This window comes from Manacus candei, unplaced genomic scaffold, assembly GCF_025592945.1.
Source record: "Manacus candei isolate 608988 ecotype Guabito, Panama unplaced genomic scaffold, ASM2559294v1 h1tg000056l, whole genome shotgun sequence".
Taxonomy (NCBI): Eukaryota; Metazoa; Chordata; class Aves; order Passeriformes; family Pipridae; genus Manacus; species Manacus candei.
Window position 1 is genome coordinate 9,012,943 of NW_026138104.1, and position 23,347 is coordinate 9,036,289.

General features: G+C 37.4%; 1 protein-coding gene across 6 annotated transcripts in view; it reads right to left on the bottom strand.

Moving 5' to 3' along the window:
- The window catches only part of MPP7 (MAGUK p55 scaffold protein 7), a 150,357-nt gene that overhangs the window by 105,033 nt on the left and 21,977 nt on the right, over positions 1 to 23,347 (bottom strand). For 3 of the 6 annotated variants that reach the window (XM_051802422.1, XM_051802418.1, XM_051802424.1), the window contains exon 3: positions 2,327 to 2,488. In XM_051802422.1, the coding sequence (XP_051658382.1) occupies positions 2,327 to 2,363 (37 nt within the window). In that variant the 5' untranslated portion in view covers positions 2,364 to 2,488. Of the gene's footprint in view, positions 1 to 2,326; positions 2,489 to 4,816; positions 4,864 to 4,922; positions 4,999 to 5,219; positions 5,470 to 23,347 lie in introns of those variants that run through there. The other 3 variants (XM_051802420.1, XM_051802419.1, XM_051802421.1) reach the window with 3 other exon arrangements.

The window sequence follows — 23,347 nt, forward strand, 5'->3', positions numbered from 1 at the left end:
AATGTCACATTGACACAAGCAGGTCAACATTTAGTCTGATCAAATATGGCCCCTAACGAACACTCTCCTGCTTTTGACAGTGGTCTGAGGCTTCAGACTAGATTAAAAAAAAAAAATCATTAATGCTCCCATACTAGTGACTGAGTGTCCAATGGTCCATGACTGGGCAACTTTCAATATTCACAGATGATACATTTCTATTTACTAGTCCTCAGTGAATTCTTTCATCTGTTTTTAAATCTAGGTTGACTTTTATTTCACTCAGGATCCATCAGACAGAAAAATAGGTTAGGCTGCATTTTATCTGAATGCATTTATAAAAGAGAGTCTCAGCAAACAGACTGAACAAGGTTGTATCCCTACCCTAAAGGTCCCACTAAGTGACTTGCCAACCCTCCAGTGCCCCAAAAAGACCCCTCATGGACTAAAGCAGTTTCAACTCATTACATGTCACAACACCAGTCTGTGCAGGGAGGGCGAGAGGAACACCAGCTTATCCACCAAGGAACAACAGAGGCAGGGAAATCTTTCTGTTTCACTTTTTTTAATCTACCAGTGAGAGGAACAGCAGGAGAACAGGGCTTCGATTAGAAACCACCTGCACCATAACCAGGGTAGAAAGCACACTTTGATGTAACCATTCCAAAAATACTTAAATGCCTATCAGCCCCATCAGGAAGTATTGTAAAGGAAGTGGAATAAAAAACAAATTACTCTCTTTTCTCTCCAAATGCCGATTTTTATTTAGAGAAACAATTTACAACTTGCAGCAGAAAAAAAAAGTTTTTAACAAGTATTATTTAACAGTAAGATATTAATGGTGTGTATCATATTTTATGATAGATTTCACGGGACAATGGAGATACCTGAGTTTTACCATACATCTTAATTATTAAGGGTGTATTTGCAGCATCGTACTGATTAAATAGCTCAGTAAAACATGTTTGTAGGGGCATTTTAACACACACTATTTTAAAATTAAGATTTTTTTTTTCACTTTTTGGAGCCCTTTTCTTCCTTTATTCAGAGGTGATGTCCACAACTATTACTTTTGGACATATTAACATTCTTTAAACAACAAATGAATAATAATTTAAAAAAAAAATTAAGGCACGTTTTGAAAGGACACCAAAGTTTACATGATAAAGAAAGCAAAGATACAGAGTAGACACTAACACATCTTCAAAAACGCAGCTTTAGCAAACTGAACAGCTGCAACTCGCTTATCTCCATGGGGAAAGAGGGAGAAAAGAAAGGTATGCAGAGGTAGGATTTGGTGAAGTGACAGTCAAATCCCTTAAACACAGGAATAAGGAGACAGAAACACAAACACAACCCTCCCTACCCACTGCAACAAAAAACACACACATCAATTCTAAAGATTAACATTTTCATCTAAGATAAATTTTACATGGACCTGAGGCATAGGGGGGAAAAATCACTGCACTGTACAGTCTATTTAAAATAAGAATAAAATGCAGTTCTTATACAAATACTTTTTGGATTCCTGACTTGAAATCTCCCTCTTAATTTTCCAAATTCTGCTATTACTTCTTGGGCTTAAAACTACATGGCACAGGGATGGAAAGCTGGGGGTGGAACGAGGGATCTTTATATTGTGTTATAACCTCAGCTGCATCACCTTTTTTAACAAACACCCTCGAGCAAAAATATTAACTTCAGTTGTCCCTAACAAAGGGTCAAAAATACTGTCAGAGAGAGAGAATGCCAGCATAACAAGAAGATGAGATTTAATCTTTGAATATAACTTAAAATTGCAAAGAAGGTGAAAACTGTGGAAAGCTACATAGCTGCATTCCCACTGCCTGCAGTCAGTGACAGGAACTGGGCTCTGACATGGAAGGCAAGGGAAGGAACAGAACTTGAGACAGTATTTTTCTTCTCCTAATTTGTTAAAGAGTTGTCAAACCGAATAGTCTGTGTTCAGAAATAACTCCACTGATAACTGTAACTCACAGAGGGGATAGTCTAGACTGCTGCACATATTAAGGCATGCATGATATCATGATGGTTTTTTTTCCTGCTCCTTTTTCCAGTTAACATTGTAAGAACTATGCTCAGAGATGAATCCAAATTCTTCAGATCCATATATAATATCGTTTGGAGTTGTTCTGTTTTGGGGGTTGCGTACGGAGGGGAACAAGGTGGTGGTGGGACCTTTTAAAATTAATTTATTTTGTCTGTGGTGTTTCACAGATCTAACTTAACTTCAGGGATAAAAGGTTACGTTTAAAGTCTTAAATTAAGCATGTGTTGAGAACAAACAAGCTCTGGAGGAGGCGTGCAGCCCCCTCGGCCCGCGTACCTGTGTCACTCGCAGCTCCCGTTGCTAACGCTGGCATGACTGAGTCTGCAGTGTCCCGCAGGAGCCCAACCCAGCACTGCAGCCACAAGGCAGAAGTTAATTTCGGTTTAACTGCTTGCAGCCAAGTTGTCTACCAAGATTTATGCTATCTCCCAGCGTCTCCTAGAAAGAACAGAAACAGAGTTTTACAGTTAAGAACATTGTTAAACCGTAAATTACTGCAGCTAACCAAATCCAACCATTATCATGAAATAAGCTTTTATTTAAGACTCTCAAAACAAAGTGCTTTGCACTTACTTATGACTGTTAAGATTTTTGTTTCCCCAGGTAAAACAAGTTTTGTTTTCTTCAGTCTAGCCTATAATTCTACTCTGCATTAAAAATCATTTGACACATTTCTCTCATGTAAATTATACTCTTTAATTCCAGCAGGCCGGGTATTTTGGAAATAAAGTCTAGGAATATTTTATTAAAACAGTGAATAACTGAAGTCACTCAAATTTTGCTACTACTTATCTCAAGAAAATAAAATTGCTTACTAGCATGATAATTTATTCAGTGTTTCTATTTAACCTCCTTTCAACTGTTTTCAGGTCATTTGAGATCTGACATTCAATTTTTATCTGTAATCTGGAAATGTAATCTGACTTTTAACTGGAGTTGTTAAAAGCAGGACTAGTGCAAACGCTTCTCTAAGGTAAACTGCAGTTTGATTCGCAGAGTTCATTACCAGGTAAGGAATTTTTCTGTGATTCATTACTACAAAATCAGTATTTCTTTAACACATATTTTTTAATAATTGCACAGGCCTACTGATAGTAAATGTGGGGTCTTTCTTTTAACCACTTCTTGAGGAAAATTCAGAGCAAATGTAAAAAAAGTTAAAACTAATCTCAAATATAAGTGAATGTATTTAAATTCAAGTATGTTAAAATATGAAACTGGAACACAAACTTGTTAGAAGAAAGTCAGAGTTAAGACTGGAAATGTCTACTAATAGCAGGTCAGAGGCTGATGTGTTTGCAGCGTAAAGAAAGGGAAAGGGGGAAGTAGAAGCTAACAGAAAACAAGGGTTTTCTCCACATTTCAGTAAACAAAAAGGATCCTTGAAGAAAGAAAGCAGCATAGTTCTGCTTTAGCAAAAGAAAATAAACAAATAGAGCATTTTGCTGCTGCTATTGCTGGTTTGTTTTTTGTTGGGTTTTTTTAAAGCACATTCATATTAATCAGAATGACTTTTGAAGTCATCTTGGCTCTGAAAATGCATATTTTGGACACATTTGTACTTGGCAACACTCTTGTGGAAGAGTAATATACAGGTGCTGTAAACACTGTATGCTGTTCAAAATTCTGTTTTTCACCAAAAAAAGTCCTCATGTAGCTAAAAGTATTGCAACATATTAAGGGCCATCCACGAGATTTTGTTCAGTAAGTTTTAAATCAATTAGTAGATATAAGCTAGTTGTTAACTCATCCCTAGGCATGAGCCTATAGTTTAAATAGTCTGGCAACTTTTAAGTTTCATTTTTTTTGTCCCCTAATTGTTTACCCAGTGAATCTGGGTGGACTTTTTAAGTAAGACAGCAAATACAGCACAAGTTACACTCTGGTCAACTTCTTCTATGATGAAAAGAACCCAATAAGAACTTAAAAACCTGTCTACTAACACTGTTTAAGAGTTTGGGGCTTTTTAGGTTATAAAAGTTTGTGGTGAAGAAAAAAAAGTAAGTTTTCAGTAAAAAAGCATCAGCTTCCAAAAAAATACTTTGACATGCATCAAATCAGCACAAAAATCCATTAACTTAAAATTTAAAACAGGGATAAGGAATTTAAGTATTTCAGAGGGAAAGCTCATCTTATGATGACAAAGTTGTAAAACGTCTTTATGCAAAGCTAGCCAGGGTGAAGTTTAAAAGAAAAAAAAAAAAAGACATCGTAGCCAAGGACACGTTGTACCAATTAAAAAGGAACATATTCATTTTAGATTAATTCTGCTTGTTTTCTGTTTAACACGTAAAGGAGAGCCCTGTCCCAAGCTCAGGGACAGTCCCCAGCGTGAGCACACCACGGCAGCCGCACAAAGGATGGAGGCATTTCCACTTTTTGCATGTGTAAGAAACAGATTAAAACAAAACTATTGACTATTAATGGGACATCTTTGAGTTATATGCAGCTTAAAGTACTTTCATCTATTAAAAAAAAAAAAAAGCCAAACAAGGCATTCTCATTATAAGCACATTACTATTAATCAAAAATTCAAGAAGAATTTCCTTAAAGTTCACTGCAAAATGTGGAAAATCTTGCTGATCTACATACATGCAATGTATTTAAACTCCATCAGTTTGTTTTTCTTTATTTCACAGTAAATCATTCAGGAGAAAAAAAATCCAGCTCCTCATTATTTAAGAAACTTATATACAACATAAAGTTATTCCCCCCAGATCCTAAATATATATTAATGAAAAATAAATGAGCTGATGAAATCCTTACCAGTAAAATGCTTAATATTTTGCTGGAATGGGACAGGGATTTTTTTTTCCTAACGTGCAAATTAAGCTACATTTTTGCAGTGATGATGCTATTTTCTTTGGCTCACTTTATTTAAAATGCTTTGGAAGTTTTTGCCGGAGCCCAGCCATAGGCATTGCTGACTGCTGTATGGAATCGATTTGCTGCAACACAGAAATACCAGCTGTTACAGTATGTCCTGAGAGGGATTACCGAATATTCCTAAATTGAAGTTCAATCCATCTTTCCATAAAAATTAGGAGCCAGGGCCAGGAACGTAACAGCAGTATCAAGTGCACCTGAGGCATTTACAATACCCAGCAGGACTGTTACAACCAGGCTTTAAAAAGGGCTTATTTTTGAAATTTCATTATTCCAGTTGTACCTTGCTTCTATAGATCGCACCGTATCGGGTTCTGCTGGCACCCGCCGCCGGCACACAGCTCCTCCCGCCCGGCCCCTCACGGCCCCTCGCGGCTCCCGCCTGACCCCTGGCGGCCGCCGCCCCACACGCCGAGAGCAGGAGCCGCCCGCCAGGCCCCGCTCGCTTCTGCCTCCTGCTTCTGCTTTCAATTGTTTAAACCAAGGGGTAAATAACTGATCAAAATGAAACAATAAAATGCATCATTTTGATCACTTCTGCCTCTGCTTACTTGCCTAACGAAAGGCATCTCTGTTTCTAGGGTGTTTGGGTTGAACGGAAGGTATTAAAAAAAAAAAAAGCCTCGATGCTTGTAAAAGGTACAGAAATGCTTCAAGCACGGTCACCAAGGCGGACGCAATTCTAGCCACCTCCACCACCGAGTTCATTATGGTGACATAACACATCCCCTGGTTAGACAGGAGCGGGGCAGAAACCCCCTGCAAGCACCTTCCAAAACAGCTGAATTCCAGAATCAGAGCTCTCCAAGGGAACCATTTTTCTGAATAACCCACAAGTAAGAGAGGTCCCTCACCAAGGGATAAGGGGATAAATCTTGTTCCCGATCATCCGTGTTGTCTGGCTGACTGGCAAGGACAGACAGAGGCTGTCAGATAAAGCAAGTCGGTGAGAGGCAGCTGAAGAGCGCCAAGATGAATGGCCTTCCACATAATTTCAGCTTTAAGAGCTTCTTTCTAGCATTCTCTACCGCTTTTGAACGGAAGTGACTCCATTAGTCATGCATGCATTTTCTTTTAGTCAAGTTCATTGATCTACAAAAGGTGGGGCAGGAAAGCTGATTCAAATTTGTGTTTATGGCAAGCACCATGCATTTGGAGATAGAACGCATGAAGTCTTGCTTCTATCTTTGACCCCCCACCCAAAACTCAATAAATTCCGTAACATTTATTTCTGAAAGGATGTTTTATAAGTTACTCGATATTTTTGGCACTTTAATGAATATGGATTGATTTTCTTCACATTTGAAAAGCAGGCTGAAGACTTTTGACTGATTTATGACATATAAAAACATTAAAAGTATGAACCTAGTGATGCTACAAATTGGGGGAGGAGTGAGGGGGTGGGGATGGGACACATAAACCCAGGTTGTTTGATACAAGAAAATTCAGTCTTTTTTTCTAAAGGATGCTACAATTATGATGACTATAACCTTGATTTCCAGAACTAAACCAGAATGCCTGCAAATGGTATTTGAACTACAAGATAGAGATTTCATGTGGAGACAGGAAATTTGACAGCCATTCAGTCCTGTGTTCATTATGGAGCCTCAAGTAATTGAATTACTACAGACGTGTATACAAGTCTCCAAAACCTAGTCAGCACAGGAAATTGCCAAGGGAGGTTTTCTAGACTGTTTTGGTAGACAAAATCTGAATTGAAAATGGTGTTCTACTCTTTTGGAAGTTGTAATGTAATGGGATCTATCAAATCCTTACACTCTTCTGAGGAAGTTTTCACCTCCTCAATCACACGGTCTCCGACAGGGTACTGGAACCTGCCTGTGGCTCCTGACAGGTTTCCAAAGCTGGTCAGCTGCCCTTACAAGTAGTACAGGTATGCTGGCAACAGGAACCTTCCAAAAATCTTGAACTGGAATCACTGCAAAGAGGACACGGTGCACAAACATGATGAGACTTCAAAGATGCTGCAGAAGCAAGAAGCTACCTTTGACTCACTCAGCTGTGTGTATGACAAAAATTAAGAGTGGCAAAAAATTCTGTGTATAGAGTCCAATTATTAAAAAAAAAAAAAAAAGGAATATCTATGGAACTACCAAATGTTATTAACTAATATACCAAAAGACAGAAAACCTGGACTGAAAACTGAAAAGGCCAACAGCTGCCTTCATTAACCTTCTTGCGGTCTTGCCATCATATCAATCTTCAGCCATCAGAAAAATTAAAGGCTTCTGCATAATATTTTTTGGTATAATGTTCCATCAGTGCTTAGTTTATGTCATAGGGATGTTAGAAAAAACTTCACATTGTTTTTGAGGTTTTGAGAATAGTTGATGTGAATTCAGACACTCTTAAGCATACACTGAAAACATATTAACTGCTTGACATTTAATTTATACATTTGTGGGTACATCTGTAACAAATAAGCAGTTTGGAAAAAAAATACCTGTGAACTCATTATATCTTGTAGTGTGCCTTGTATTTCCATGTCTCAAATTTAACTGTGAAGCACTGATGCATCAGAAGAGGGATCTCTCTGATTTCTCCTTACAGGAAAATTTTTACAGATGGGGGAAAAAAAATATGATCTAAATGATAAAATCTATAATTACTACTACAAAGAGAGAGTATTTAAGAAGTCATGTGCTGAAAAACATTAAGACAGAAATGAATACCTCATCACAGTCTGTAGTGGTTATTTCCAGCAGTTGATCAACACTAGAACAAAGTAAGGCTGATTTCCTGTGAGTGCCTATCCTGCTTGTGGTGTCAAGGCTACATGTTTGGACCTTCATAATTTTATTCTCTTCCTCTACAAGGATGAGCTCTCACTAGACACTTCCCTCACTGGATCATTAACAGAAAAGACACAACTCCAATCACTACCTGACCACACATTTCCAAAAACATACCAGAAGCTCATATACCGACATCTTTTCTGTCACGTTTGACTGAGTTTGTTCAAAGGGCTCAGAAGACAGGTAGGAGAGGGAAAGAGAGCACAGCACATGATTTCCTTCCTTTACAACTTCAGCAATAAATAAGTTTCTTCTCCTGAAGAGCATAATCCTGTGTCAATGGAAAAATATCACTTACCTAAACAACTCCAATAACAACACTGAAACTGGTATCACTGTTTTCCTCTATAAATATTCCTTCCCCTAGAGAGAGACTATAGCATAAAAACTGCTTATCTAGATGCCACCTTTATCTAAACCTTCTTTAAATACAATTGTGAAGTAAATTCTTTCTGTGAGATGATCTAACATAGAAAAAATAGAAATAAAATATAGAATATATAAAGATATAAAATAGTAATATAGTTATTAATTCATATATTATGATAGTTTGCAATTTAAAAATTTTAGACTTTGCAGCCTGAAAACACCCCCATGCTACAAGTGAAATATTTTCAATAAGTAGCAATATTACAAATCTTTTTGTAGGCAAGATTTTTTGCAACCTGCACCTTTCCTGTCTTTAACACAAAACCCCCCACATGAGCTCTGTCCAGACTCAGATTTTAAATGTCAGTGTTGGAATTCCTTTAAATGCATGAAAACATTCCTTTAAATAAATACACTAAAGCTACCAGTTTAATTTAAAACAGCATCACTGTTGTCGATGTCAGATACCCTTAGACAGATCCAATTTTCTGCAAATAAAATGTACCAACTGACAGAATAATATTAGTTTAATATACTAGTTTAATAAAGCTATTCATTAAAGTGTGACCTAAACTATGTCTCAGATCAAAGGTTGCTCTTTCAGTTTGAGTTACTGGTTTGGGCACACTTTTAACACTTTTCCCCTAGCTGCAAACCATTCCTTTTCTTGGAAAATAGCTGTCAGCAGGTACCTCAGCCTCTCCATTAATTACCTGCAAAAATAGTTTTGTTCTGGCATGGTTTCCTGATAGTCTGTTTGAAAAGTGTAAGTAACTACAGTAAATTATAAACCTTACTGACCCCCAAAATACTGAAAAAAATGACAATTTTCCTATAAATGAGAGTTCAGAAAAACCTGCTGCAATGAGTCATCCAATAACCTCAACCTTCTCTAACAGACAATTACAAATGTTTTGCACCAAAGGGCTCTGCAACTCCAATTTTAGAAATATACTTCATATTTTAATAGTATTATAATGCAGTTTGATCCCACATTTACAAAAGTTGATGGAAAATCTGTGATAGAAATAGAACCAGGATTAATAAACTAGCAAATATTTAATTGATTTAAATATTTTAGCCATGTATTAGTGTCAACAGCATTATTTACTTCATTGTCCTGTGGCTCAAGAAAACATGTATGCACCAATTCTCAGGTCTGTTAGACAGCCATATCCAAAAATCACCCTCAGAATGACATAAATGTTCAAACTATCATTTCAAACTCAGAAACATCCCCTCCAATGTCAGAATGTTATTTTTCAAATTCAAAATTTTGAACACGCCTACAGCGAAATAAGGCACAGATAGTTTACAATGCTTCTATATTTTATTACAGAAACTTTGATCACTCCTCCTCTTTCAGATTAACTAATCTTCTGAACACTTCTCCTTTGTTCAGAATAATCTTCCATAATACGCTTCTGTCAAAATGTGATGATTTATTTTTTTCGTGGTGGAGAAGGTGGGTGAAGGGAAGAGATGAATGAATAATTAAGCAAGTATTTTTTTCTGAAAGCAAAAGAAGAATAAACAAATAAACCCTACTTTCTTAACATATGTTTTTATCAAAAAACCCTCGCTACAATAATTTTCATTTTAATAAGTTTCAGACTGCTTTCTTTAATGTGAAGTTTTAAAATTCAATATGAGCACTTTAAAAAGTATGTCTTAGCTCAGTTTTGAAAAAAAAGTTTTGATTTATTAAGTGGTACTTTATTAGTTGCATCTTGAGCATAAGTAACAAAAAACTTCCCTGTGTGTACACGTGCACAGCAAAACCCAAATATTGCACACGGGCAGAGAGTTAATCAGAGAAGTCTGTGCCTGACTTTCAGAAGTTGACAAGCTTTGCAAGACAAACTTCTTTGTGATACTAAGTTTGTAGAGGGAAACAAAGGTGAAGGTGAATAGCCAGGCAGTAACACGTTCCAGTGCCTCTGCACTGCTGGTACATCAAACATACCAGACACTTTGTGCAGTCTTCTGTTCCTCTCTGAAAGCTCCCCATGAGCATCCTTCATTCTTGAACTCTCCAATTCCAACTAACTCCCAAATGCCACCAAAAAGCTCTCTTCCTGCTGCACACCCTCCCCTCCTCCTCTTCCTACCTGGCAAGCTCTGGCAGCACCAAAGCATCAAAGCCACTGTATGACTTGTCATCCAGCACACACTTCCTTCCATTTCTATTTTCACTATCTTCATTTTCTCCATTTCCCTCTTTCCAGGAATGAAGCTTTCCCTTCTCAGACCCCACTGTCCCAACTCCACCTTGCAGTTTCTTGCTTCATATCTATGACCATTTTATCTTTCCCCTGGATGACCCTGCTATGTACTCACTATTCTTGTCACAAATTCATGAACCTCCCCTAATCAACCTTGCTTTTACCCCCTCTCTTTACAAATACTCCCAACTCCTAACACTTCACTTTTACTTCCCTTACAGTTTTAACTTTCTCATCTCCATTTCTACTCGCATCCCACAACTGCTCCAGCCCTAATGACCCTCTCTATTTTTCACACCACTGCTTTCCAAACTAGAGTCAGTCTCCAAGTCTATTTCTGACCAGCAAATCCTCGCTTTACCACTCTCCAAATATCTCCTTTAAGGCTCTTCTCTTTCTTCTAGAACATGGATTAGCTGAGCTCACACAGGCAAGAAGCCTTAAGTGTATGGCATGTGCAAGCAGCCACAGATAGGAACAGATCAGAAGGGGAGATTTGTCTGCCTGCAGCTCTGTACCATCTCCAGGCTGGAACCACCCTCAGAGCAGGGTTCTGAGTTACTTATAATCAACACTCAGTAACATCTGGAATACTCTCTAAAAATTTTGGAACCAAGCATATATACTGTTTCCAAAATTATCCATTAGCATTCAAAAGAGATACAGCCCATCTTTAAACTTGATTTACTCTGAGTACAGCCACTCTGCACATTTTAGTTATGCACAAATTTAATTAGCAAAACATACCAATTGGAATTAATTCTAAGTTCTGTCTGGGCAGTCTATATAGCCTAAGTTATATTCCCACGGCAATCAGACTGCCTCTGAGGTTCAAGTCATATTTTCAAGTTTAAAAGCCACTTAATTCGAATCTGAAATACTGATGGATGAAGAAGAGTCAGATTTAAGGCAAGGAGTAAACTGTATGTCAAGTTCGCACTGCAGTGAAGACAAACTCTCAGGTTTCACTTCATTTGGCCAAAGAAATCATAGTCAATCTTTATGAAGAAAATAATCTAAAATTATAAAAGGTCAATAAACACAAATGGTAACAGAACTTAACTTGGCAGTGCTACCTACATGAAGAATTTTTTTCTGTTTTTCTTGTTCAACTCACAGCTTAATACATTGCTTTAAGTCTTAATGTATACCAGGAAAACACAGGATATGCAAAGAGTCCAAGTTAATGTTGCCGTTGGAAACTTAATGTTTGCATTTCCTGGATTTTGGAATTTTAACTAGGTGAACAATACTGCATTGATTCTATTTTGGCATTTGCTAGAAATACCAAAGTATTTTTCTTTTTTTTCTTGTCTGAAACTGTATAAATCAGAGCTAAGCAATTTGATAGTGAACCTTTGACATTTTTTCTTATTCATTGATCCTCTCCAACTTACACATCTTGAAGTTTATTAGGAAATTACAAAGGTGCTATACAAAACAGTTTGCTGTGACAGCAAGTGTAGTTAAATAAAAGTGTATAAACATTTTTTAAAAATCTAATGCTTTGAAAAATAAAATATTGTGAATACAGAAGTTTTGATGCTGCAGTGCAAAACTATACTACAGTAAAATGTTTCTTTGAGATGCCATAACTGAAAATTCCCTAATAGCACTGGAAAAGTTAATACAGGAATGTGCACTGTTCCCACACATGTCATATACTCTCTTACACTCCTATAAGAGGGTGTATCCCTCTGAACTGAAAAGCTAGAATATCTAGGAAGTCTAAAAAAATAGATGGATGGAAGGTAACTGAGTTCAGCTAAGTGGAGCTTCAGGAGACATATATATTGTACAAAAATTGTAGTCACTGCAAAGTAACAGTCTTTTCAAGTACGTAATGATGTGTGTTCCTTGCATTAGTATCCCTGAGATGGTAAGATACAGAACTGAACAGTGGCTATGGCACTCTTGGCTCCTATTTTAATAGATGACTTAAAGGTACAACACTGACAGAGGTGAGTTAAGTACTCATTTTTTAATCATCCTGCATTCTCAGAATTCAGAAATTCACTGGGTTTTTTCATTGTTGGTTTGGGTTTTTTTAACAGCTAGGGTAAGACACCTGTCTCCAGTGCCACCTTTTCCAGTCAGGTTCCTACCCTTGAGAATGATGTAGCTGGAAACACTCAGGTGCTACCCTACCATATTTAAGTATCTACAGAACCATCCATTTTCTCTGAGGATTTGCAAGATTAATGAGGTTATGAAAGGAGAAAGGTTGAATAATGACAAACATCAAGGAAGCCTCCTCTCTCCTACCACTCCCTAGATGGATGGGAGGGAAGGGGAGGAAAGGAGTCACAATACATACATCAACTGTAAAGCTTCTTTAATTCTCTTAAACTTCTCCTTTGTAAACTCAGGCTGATTTATAGGGCTTTGTGCTAAGTGACCATCAAGGACACACATTACTCTTAAGAGGGGTGACAGGTGGAACTTAAATGAAGAGACCATACTGGAATTGCAGCTTACAGTACATCAACCCTCGCTGTGGTGACCATCCCAGCACTACCACACTGACAGACAGGACATCTGCTGCCTGTGGAGGTTCCAGAGCCAGGCAGTAGAAACATGGATACTGCACTCAGAGCAGAACCCAAATGGGCATCAAAACCAAATTCTGGGCTGAACCAAATTTTACCCGGACTTGAAAGACACCAGACAAGTATTCAAAGTAAGAGATTTTTTAATGTGATGAAATGAAAACATCCCCAAAAACTTCCAACTTACAGCACTCTAAGCCAGGAGAGGGAGCTCCTGCACTTTTTGTAAGTCAACACAGATTTCATCTTGTCTTTGGTAATAACAAAACAGCTCTTCTCATCTCACACCACACACAGGTCTATATATGGTTGCATAAAGAGCAAATATACAGAAGAATCCAACATGGAACTTTAAAATATAAAATGCTCTATTTATATGTGACTGATATTGATTAAAAAAATTGTTAAAATTAGCTTTATTTCCCCTCCTTGTAAAAATTCATTTTCACCTTACATAAACAACATTACTGAAATAATTGTCTGCAAACCATTTAATAAGTGAAATTATGTGATCTATAAACAATAACACAACAGGTATGAAAACCCACTGAATTTCCTAACAGTCAAGGCTGTTCTTCCTATCTTTAAGTTAAGTAAGTTGAACACATATCTTGTCTTGAATTACAAGAAACAAGGACCTGGATTCTGATAATTTTAAGAAAGTTAGGAAACTGGAGAAGTGCCGACTAAAACAAATATTTGCAATTTATTACTGTAGAATGTTGCTGCAACTGCATTTTGTCGATTCATCTTTTTATGAAAGTGGTGTTTTTTAAAACATTTCAATCTAGAATACTATGAATAAGGCACTTATTTTTCTTCTTTTCTAATCAGGATATATGACAAGTATTTCATAGATTTTGTGGTCTGGTTTCTTACTATAGAGGCAGTATTTACTAAATAAGAGCTGACCACAAAAAAAGTCAGAGGGGACAAAACCACAAGTTTTCATAGTGTGCTCCATCAGAACACATTCATTATACCAGACTCATCACTGTGACACCAGTTACATTTCCTAGGTTGAGGGAAAATTCATGGAATAAAATCGATAAGATATTTAAAACATCTCACTATGGTGAATTTTTAAGTCACTTCTCTTCAAACCAAATGTACATGGTGAAATGCCTGGGTTCCTGGTGTTGAACTAACACACCTTAACACTGGACGTAATTGTGCTTCTCTTTCAGCTAAAATGCCCAAGACTGAGCCAGCCCTTACCTTTGTTGGTAATGGTCTTGTAAAGAATGTCCAACAAATTTATACCTATTGAAAGAAGCCAATCTGTGAAAATTCACCAGAAAGCACATGCTAGTTTGAAGAGGAAAAATGTCTAAAATGTAAGACACAATTTGTGGTGTATATAGGAAATCACGTATTTCCCTCTTGCAATAGCTTGAGTTCCAGGTAAGCTCTCGTTTCCCAAATCACATCCCTTTCTTCTATTTTGATCAAAATTCTCATCCTTCCAGGTTTCCCGACCAATGCTTTGATATATATTAACCTTGATATATGATTTCATATTCCATATGGTAAAAGTGACAACATTCTGTGTTTCTTTTCAGAGGAAATGAAGGAAATTTCTTCCGCTCCTTACTGATGACTGTATTAGCATTTCCCACACAGCTCTCAGCTTAATCACAAATATAAAACCTAGCATCATCATATTCCAGCAACCAATTAGCCATCTGGTCTATGTAACTCCTAATTTGACGACCTCAATATTCTTGAACTAATGTGCTGTGCTTGAAAACAGAATTGATTTACAGAGAATCTACCCATCAATGACAAAGTCAGCCTAACTGCAATAGTTTTTTCTACAAAATCTGGAAATTTGGCCTCATGATAGAGAAAAATGTTGCTCAGAATTTTCCCATTGCATCTTCTATGACCAACTAGGGTGGTGAAGGAGGAGAGGAAGAAAAGTCATAAAGATCAAAAGCAGGGCAAAAGCAGCAGCAATATCTGCTGCCAAATTTCACATCACTGTCAGCTTTTACAGTATAGCAATATAATTATGTAGTATAAATTTCATGCAGTTTCATAACTACTCTTCTCTCACTCATCGGTAGGCTTCAGATTTGTGGAAAATATTAGAGTATAACTCTATTTTTCATGGTATATTATTTGCCAAAGTATCACTGTCACAGCTCATTTCAGGTATGGCAGTATGATTAAAGAATACTAAGGGGGCTTTGACATATAACTTTATTTTCACAAATATTGTAATTGTTACTCATAACATTATAAACTAGCTTAAACAAACATTAGGACCTAGAAGTTAATTCCCTAGAAGTTATTAAGTGAATACCAGAAGATATTTCATCATTATGTAGCCCACCAGTTTGAAACAAAACAAAATACCACCTCTCAACTGAATGCAATATAGCCAGCAGCAGCCAGGGAGTGCAAAAGAAATGGAAGTACAGAAGCTCAGAAGCTCTCTGGAAGAGTTTTTCAGTGTGCCCTAAATTCTTGCATCCAACAGTCCAATGGAAAAAGCAACTGAACATAGAGAACAACAACACGTGGCCAGTGGTCTTTGCTGTTACGCAAATGGACTAATGAGTTTGATTAGCACTGGTCAGATAAAAGAGATGTGGGGCTTTTGCTTAACATTTGACCAAAACCTTAGAGATTCAAATTAATTTTTCAAAAGGAAACTCCTCTTCATTTAAATGTCAAGCATAAGGTTTGTGTTTTTTTTTTTAAAAAAAAGAAGTATTTTCTTTTGAAACTCTGTTTTGAAGATGTTGGTCAAGAGATTCTTAGGGCCCAAGGCTGTGCTTCTCTGAGGTCAGATCCTCTGGTCATCAAAGTCTCTTCTACAACTCTACAACAACTCTTGCCTCTGCCTTGCCCCTATCTAGCTGGGAAAGCAAGGTGGCAGAGAGAAGAAGAAAGAGAACTCTTTTCACACTGTTTTCTAGTGTGAAAACAAGTAGGAATAAGAGAGACTCATGACTTCACAGTTTGTAGATACAAATCCAGCTTACTAAATAGCTTCTTTTTCTAAGTCCCACATCATACTACTTCAAGCCGGGAGTGTACACAAAACCAAACAGATAAATGATAATAACCAAATTCAAAACAAACAAACAACTCCCCCTCCAAGGGCTAGTCACACCTAAAATGTACAAGTAAGTACATGTAAATAATCAAACAGCACATTTTTGAAGATCAGTAGAGTGTGCTTCTGTGATGAATATGTATCTTATACATCGTCACAAAAGAGGATGAACAAGAGTTGTTCATCTCCCTCCTCTTCTGGCCACATGCAAAACCTCTTCAGGCCCTCAGGAACTACAAACGTACTGAAAAAATAATAAGAACTATGAGTTTTAGGTTAGAAAGCAGTGAAAAAATCACAATAGTGAAAGAAATCACAGTAGTGATAGGTGGTTTAAAAAGAATCTCTTTTGTACTACTATGCTCGAAAAATATAGAATAACCACACTGGGCATGCCCAGCCTTTAATCTCCCCCCAGTAACAGGCAACGAGAACAACAGGGTTTGCAGAATATCTAACTCACTAAACACCCTGTGATAACACTATCACTTTTAATACAAAAGCCATAAAATCTACGGTATGTCAAAGATCAGTTATTAGTAATGTCACAGGTGCTCGTGCAATAGTAATCGATGTGCAAATGCACAAGTATTTGATAAACATATTACTGCTGCATGAGGGGGAACTTAAAAAAAGAGGTGGGGGAAAAAGTGCCTGTAGAAATAACAAAGCCTCTAGTTGTCAATTTAACTCTGAAAAAAAGAATAAAATACACCAACTAGGCACTCAATAAGTTCTTCATAACCATGCAAAGCACCAAAACATGCTGTTCTACACTGGTACAGAAGCAGACAGGTCGAGTTTGAGCTAGGCACACCCTGGCCACCACTCTCCTCCCTTTGCTCTCTGAGACCCAAGGAGTTTGACAACCCCAGACACCACAAGTGACCCGTCCAATCACTCTCTCTTGTAGCTGACACAACAGAAAGGAGGCACCCTGCTATCCATGGCCAGCCACTTCTTGGAAGAGGCTTAGCAGGACTGTCTGTGATAAGCAGTTACACATTTCATTGTTTTTGTCTTATCTTTCAACCCCAAGTAAACCCACCCTGGCCTGTGGGTTTAGGTCAGTCTGCAAAATTAAGTCTTCATGTCTGCAAGGGAGAAGAGTATGAGGCTAATGAGGAAAAAAATTGTCCTGGCACTCACTGAGAGCTGAAAGAATCCTTGAAAAGAAAGTGCAAACAAGTATGACCAGGGAATTTGCTATCAAGTTTACTTCCAACCTTTGCTAAAGACATGTGCAATATCTAATAGCCTCACCAGAAAAGCTGGCTTGGAAGTGGAAGGTGGCTCCTCTGATAAAAATCTAGCAAGTACACCTTGAAACAACCTATGTTGTTCTCTGTTAGCACTGAGTTGCCTAAGTCCATATTTTACAGTCATAAGTAATCATTCTCCCTGTATTCACACTCCCCAAAATACACCACATCTTGCTCATTGTACAGGACAATCCATGCTCACTGATTATTCCATCTGTCTTTACTCTCTTACATATTTGCCTCATGTGCTGCAAACAAATGCATTTCTGAAGACAGGATCACCTTTTGCTTCTGCATTTCCACACCACTTGCTCAATATACCAAAAGATATTGAAACATCAGAAGTTAATTCTCACTGTAAAAAAAAATTCTAAAGATAAGTGCATTTCAAAAAGACACCTGTTATTTTTAAGTACCTAGTCAAAACTGACAAAAAGCAAGAATCTATAAAAATATTCATACACTATAATTGTCTAAATTTCAAAGTCTAACAACAGAATAAATTAAAATAGGCTCCAATGAACAGAGTTTGCTGAAGTATCACCCTGGATTACTAACAGCCCTTTTACATAGGCAGAGAATATTTTCTTCATTTCAAATTACTCAACTAATTCAATTCAATAACTAGCCTAAAATCCAAGTGACCCAGCAGGAATTTCAACATAGGAACGGTTGTTTTCATTTTCCTGTATACAAACGAAAAAGTAAGCATGACAGGAAGATCTGCTAGTTCTACTTTCTCAAAAGATAGCAAATTCAGTGTATTCCTCTAAACTATCATGAGGATTAGTATTTCACTTTTCTTAATGAAACTATATGGTTATATACTCATAAGTGTTCTCATAGGAATGCATACCTGAATTTTAATTGATACATAAAATTATTTATTACATTCTTTATATTTTCAATTCAACGACTTACTGGCTACTTGCACAGAAATTAAGAACAAAAATATTATTAGATTAAAAATTCACTAGTTTCCCTTTATTCTTATCAGTAAAAGTACAAAAAAATAAGATAATTCATGTTAAGGTCTCCAACGGCTTAAATTAAAATGTATGGAAGTACACTGTATGGTTCTGTGAGAAAAAAAAAAAAGTGGCATTAATTAAAAGGAATGAATGTCTTAAGAAAAAGACAAAACGTTCCAGGACAAATAAGATAAGAATCTGGAAATTTATTTTCAAGTAAATGCTAACATAAATTGTTGTAAAATCTGGTTATTACAAAACAGTTTGATTTACTTAACTTCTCTGTAGTATTACAGTTTTCATACGTTTCTAAAATATTCCTGCAAGGCAGCATCACTGTACTTAACCCCAAGTTCAAAGAGAAGGCACAGATGGGCTTAGGTCAGGAGCACTGATTAATTTGTACTGCCCTTTTTGAGATGGTCTAATATTTAAGGGCATTTTAATGAAGACCTATGAAGACCTACATGTGCAACAGCACAGCTGTGATGAACTTAAGCCTCTGCGGAACAGACAGAGAGAATGTTTGGAAGCCACCTTCCAAGGACTGGCACTGGGAACTCAAACTCAAGTATGTCTATTTAGCAGTATCTTTAAAAGGTTTTAATTACTTAGAAACACTAATTAAAGTGTGATTAAATTCACTAGAACAACTCAGTTGCAGAGGCAGGAACACGATGCAGTTCTCTGTTCCAGTTTCCACTGCCTTACCACAGCCGACCTTCCCTTTCCCTTCCGCAATCGCTGTGACAGCCTGTCCTTGCTACAGCTTTACAACTTCAATAACAACTGAGACTGAGACATCTGTTCCAAGAGCGTGTTGTGTCATGTAGGACCATCAAAACATTTGTACAAAATGAACTCAATTAAGCTTCAAGTGCAAATCTTTAGAACTGCTCAATTTTAGAGCACCTGACAGCTATTCTAGTGATATTCTTTCAAATTTGGTTGTGAAGAAACAGAGTTTTCTACAGTCTTAATACAAAGCCCACATATATATTATCATGACAAACAATCAACACCTACGTGGGCTCATGAGCTGAATGAACTGGAGCTTTCTGAAACCCTGCACAAATCCTTGCCACTGGTGCTTACAATAACCAGCAGCAGCCATTTGCCACCACCCACAGAGACAGCAGCACTTGGACCCCACAAAAACCGGCATTACCAGCTCTGCTATATATCCTTAAGGCCTTCTAAGCCCATTGATATTTGGCAGACCATGGATACAAAACCAGCTTAGCAGAAGGTGCAAAACATGGCACAGAATCATAGAATCAGCTGGGTTAGAGCTCCAAGATCATCAAGTCCAACCCTTGATCCACTATCACCGTGGTTACCAGACCATGGCACTAAGTGCCGCATCCAGTCTCATCTTAAAAACCTCCAGGGATGGAGAATCCACCACTTCCCTGGGCAGCCCATTCCAATACCTGATTACCCTTTCTGTAAAGAATTTCTTCCTAATCTGAAACATAAAAAGACAAAATTTCCTTGGCCTGCTCCTAAACAACACGCAGATATTCCAAAACTTCAGTGTAAATCCCATCGTCTCCACAGCTCTTCCTGCAGTTGAAAGGAAATCTTTCCAAACTGAAGGAAAAAATGCAAATTTTTTCCCCATACTTCCAAGTGAGAATACACAAATCAGCCTAACATCAGAAGGGGAGGAAGATCTATATTCAGGTTTGTTTAGGTACAATAAATGTGCTGTCTTATTTGTTAGCTCACAATGTTTTCCCCACTTTCCTGAAACTGCATGTCTTCTTTAAAAGACCAACTCAGAAAATAATTGTCATGGACAATCAGCAGAAAGAATGTCACATTTAAAGTTACGAAAGGACAAAAAAAAAAGAAACAAACAAGGTGAAACTTGCTCTTATTAATCTGCAGAAGGTGCTGGGAGGCTGCCAAGTTAGTTAATCCAAATACACAAACAAGTTAATGAGGACCTGAGGGAGCAACGCTGGATTTACACGTAGAAGGAAATACCATGTAGGAAAAAGTTAAGAAACTGTATATACTCAGAGCACTATGCAATTATTTCAAAAGCTCTTTAATTCACCAGATGGAACCATGTCACAGAGAAGCGAAGCCTTCCTAAGGAACCCTACTGGGGTCCCCATTCCCATCCCAGGATGGGCATTCACAACAGAAATTTCAAAGAAGCAAAACTAAGAAGTACCCTGGTTATAAGCACTTTTGGAATACCCTACCATGCACCTTTCTAAGGACCAGACTGGCTTATTGTGTTGAGCAAACTCACATGATCCAAACAAGAAATACTTTAATATTTTAAATTATCAGAGTGTGACAGAGAGAGAAAATCATGACCTGTTCTGAGTTGCCATTCAAGCTGTAATTTCCATATTTTAATACCAGACAGTGGAAAGAAGGAAATATACTTGTTCACTCCTGGCAAAAAATTCACAGCCTCTCTGGGAAGAGTGAAATCATCCACCTTCTGAAAATGTTTTCAAACTTGACAGTGGGAGAAATAAAAAGGCATCACTTCCAGTTTCATAAGTAGAGAGAACAGTTTACAACCTAAAGATAGGATCAGACCACTAATATAAACATGGCTCAGAGAAGTCTACAAATCCACAGATAAACAATTTCTAAAATAATTATCATGTACTGCATTTGTCCTGCTTAAAATAATTCTCTAAAATCATTATAGAAAAGAACAAATATCTTACCACTTTACCCAAGAAAAAGAAAGATAACCCTTCCCAGTTATCAGAAATATCTGATATGAACAAAATCACTGTATGTCTTTTGCTCCTACATTCAATGACATTCATATGTTCCACTGCATTTTTATCTCATTTTGAAGATACAACAGAATGCAAACTGAACTGAATCCAGTACTGATGGTCATTTTATTATGAATCAAGTGTCTCCCCACCAAGGCAACACCCTTCTGCAGAATCAGGAAGTGCAGAATCCAGTTGCAGTAAGAGACTCCAACATTGCATTGAGGACAGGCTAGTCAGTAAGAACAACTGGATTTTCTGTCAACACAATGTTTGTATTGTAGGACAATCTCAAGCACACTCAAAAACAAATACACATTTTACATGCTGAACAATCACCCTTGTAAAATAGATCCAAATATTTATTATTTAAAAGGAGTCTCGCCTTTCTTCTCACTGCTACACCAGGCACTGAAATACTCCTTGGCTCAATTTGCCTTTAACACACAGGCATATTCCAGTATTCTGAAGGCTACAATTCTGCTTAGTACCCTAGAAGCAGCTGTCCCAATCTTCTGTATTTCATGAAATTCTGGTAATGATACAAACAGGTTTGCTTTAGCAGTTGATAGAAGCACAACAAAATGTTCTGTTGAGATCTTAAAAAGGTACACCACACTCAATGAACCCATCAGACTTCTCCACACTTCCTAAATGTTTTCATCTATGTAGTTTTATTTGGTTGTGCAGAGAGACTCAGTTGTCATTCAGGTTAAGTTCATTTGTCACAAATCAGTGATATAATTGGCCTGTAGGAATGAAAATTTTCTTATAACAATACTTAAAATATTGTTTTAGTGAGTGTAAGACACCCACAGTCTGTTTAGGCAGCAGTCATTAGCCAGCATCAAGTCTGAACTGCAGCTAATTAAAACAATGATCACTGGTCTTTCCTGGGAACTCTCCTGTCCTAATTCCCAGTACAGGGTGTGTACAGTAGGCAGGCTGAGCAAAATCTTGTCACCAGCTTGCATGCTCTACAGATGGCTCTTTGGTCCTACCGGGACAAACTGGAACCCAGGGATAATAGACTCTTCCATTGCATGTCAATTGGGGAAATGTTTGATCTGAACTTTCTTAGACTACTTTGATTTGATACTTTATGGAAAGGAAGCAAAGAAAAGTAAAACACCCAGGAAAGCAACTGACTTCTATTTTAGTAAAAAATTATAGATATTTAGCACTTATTTTCAGTCACTTATTTTAGGTTTCAACTAATCCAGAATGCATCTGCAATGCCATCACTACTCTCTCTGTTTTTCTGCTTTTTGATCCATTTGTGAATAACATGAACACAGCCGGAAAGTCAGCTGTGTGTGCTCAACATGAAAGCAAGTCATTGATAATCTAAAACTGTTTGATGAGCCAAGCCCACCAATCCATACTCTTCCACTGCTGGCAAAGGCTTGACACCACCTTCCTGCTCTTCAGGCAACTTCACATAGTGGATAAAAACAGTATCTAAGAAAACACCCCAAACTACTCAACACTTAGCCACACTAAATAGTGGTTAGATTCCATATAGTACAGAATCCCATCTTCAGGAGAGCCAGCACAGAGTATCTAATACACACTGAAGATAACACAAATAAAAATTATTTCCTCCCCTACCAACCAGCAGCACAGCATCTGTTTGGGTCAGACTGACTCTGGACCATCACCACTAATACTGACAGATTCATAAAGCTGCTTGTTGAGCCCATTTTTTGACTCTTGAAAATATGTTGTGAAAATAAGTTCCATAACTTGTATCAAGTGTAAAGCATTTTTTTGCATTCTGTTCAAATTCTCAGAAATAGTGAATAAACAATTTCCAATTAGTTTCCTCCCACTATTTATAATTATCTTTCATATCTTCCTTCAAGCACTTCTATTCCAAACAAAAATAAGTTTATTTACTTCTTTTTCTTTTTTAATGGGGAAGCCATTTCATGATGCTCCCCATTTTTCTCTTTTCAATACACTGGCTAAATATCCCAGAAGATTTAGAATTACATCAGTCCTAAAAAAGAAGCAAATTTTCAAGCACTCACAAAATTCTGGGGGGTAATAATTTTGCCCAGGATTTTCAAAACAGGCTGCACATTTTTGCACTTCTTTTCTGTCTGCACAGAAGCTCAGGATCATCGCAGCATTTCAGCACATATGTAGGAATCAGGGCCCAACCTGCCCATACACAATAACTGGGTCACAGAATTCAACACCCATCTCATCATGAGACTTGCACCAGGTGATGGAACAGGGACACATGCTCCATTTCTGATTACAAGATGCTGCATCTCTCTTGTCTTTCCTGATTAGAAAAAAAGAATGAATCCACAGCCTCACCACCCCACTGCAGTTACCCTGGTCTCTAGTTTTTTTAAGCCAAGCATTTTCCTGTCACCCAAACCTCA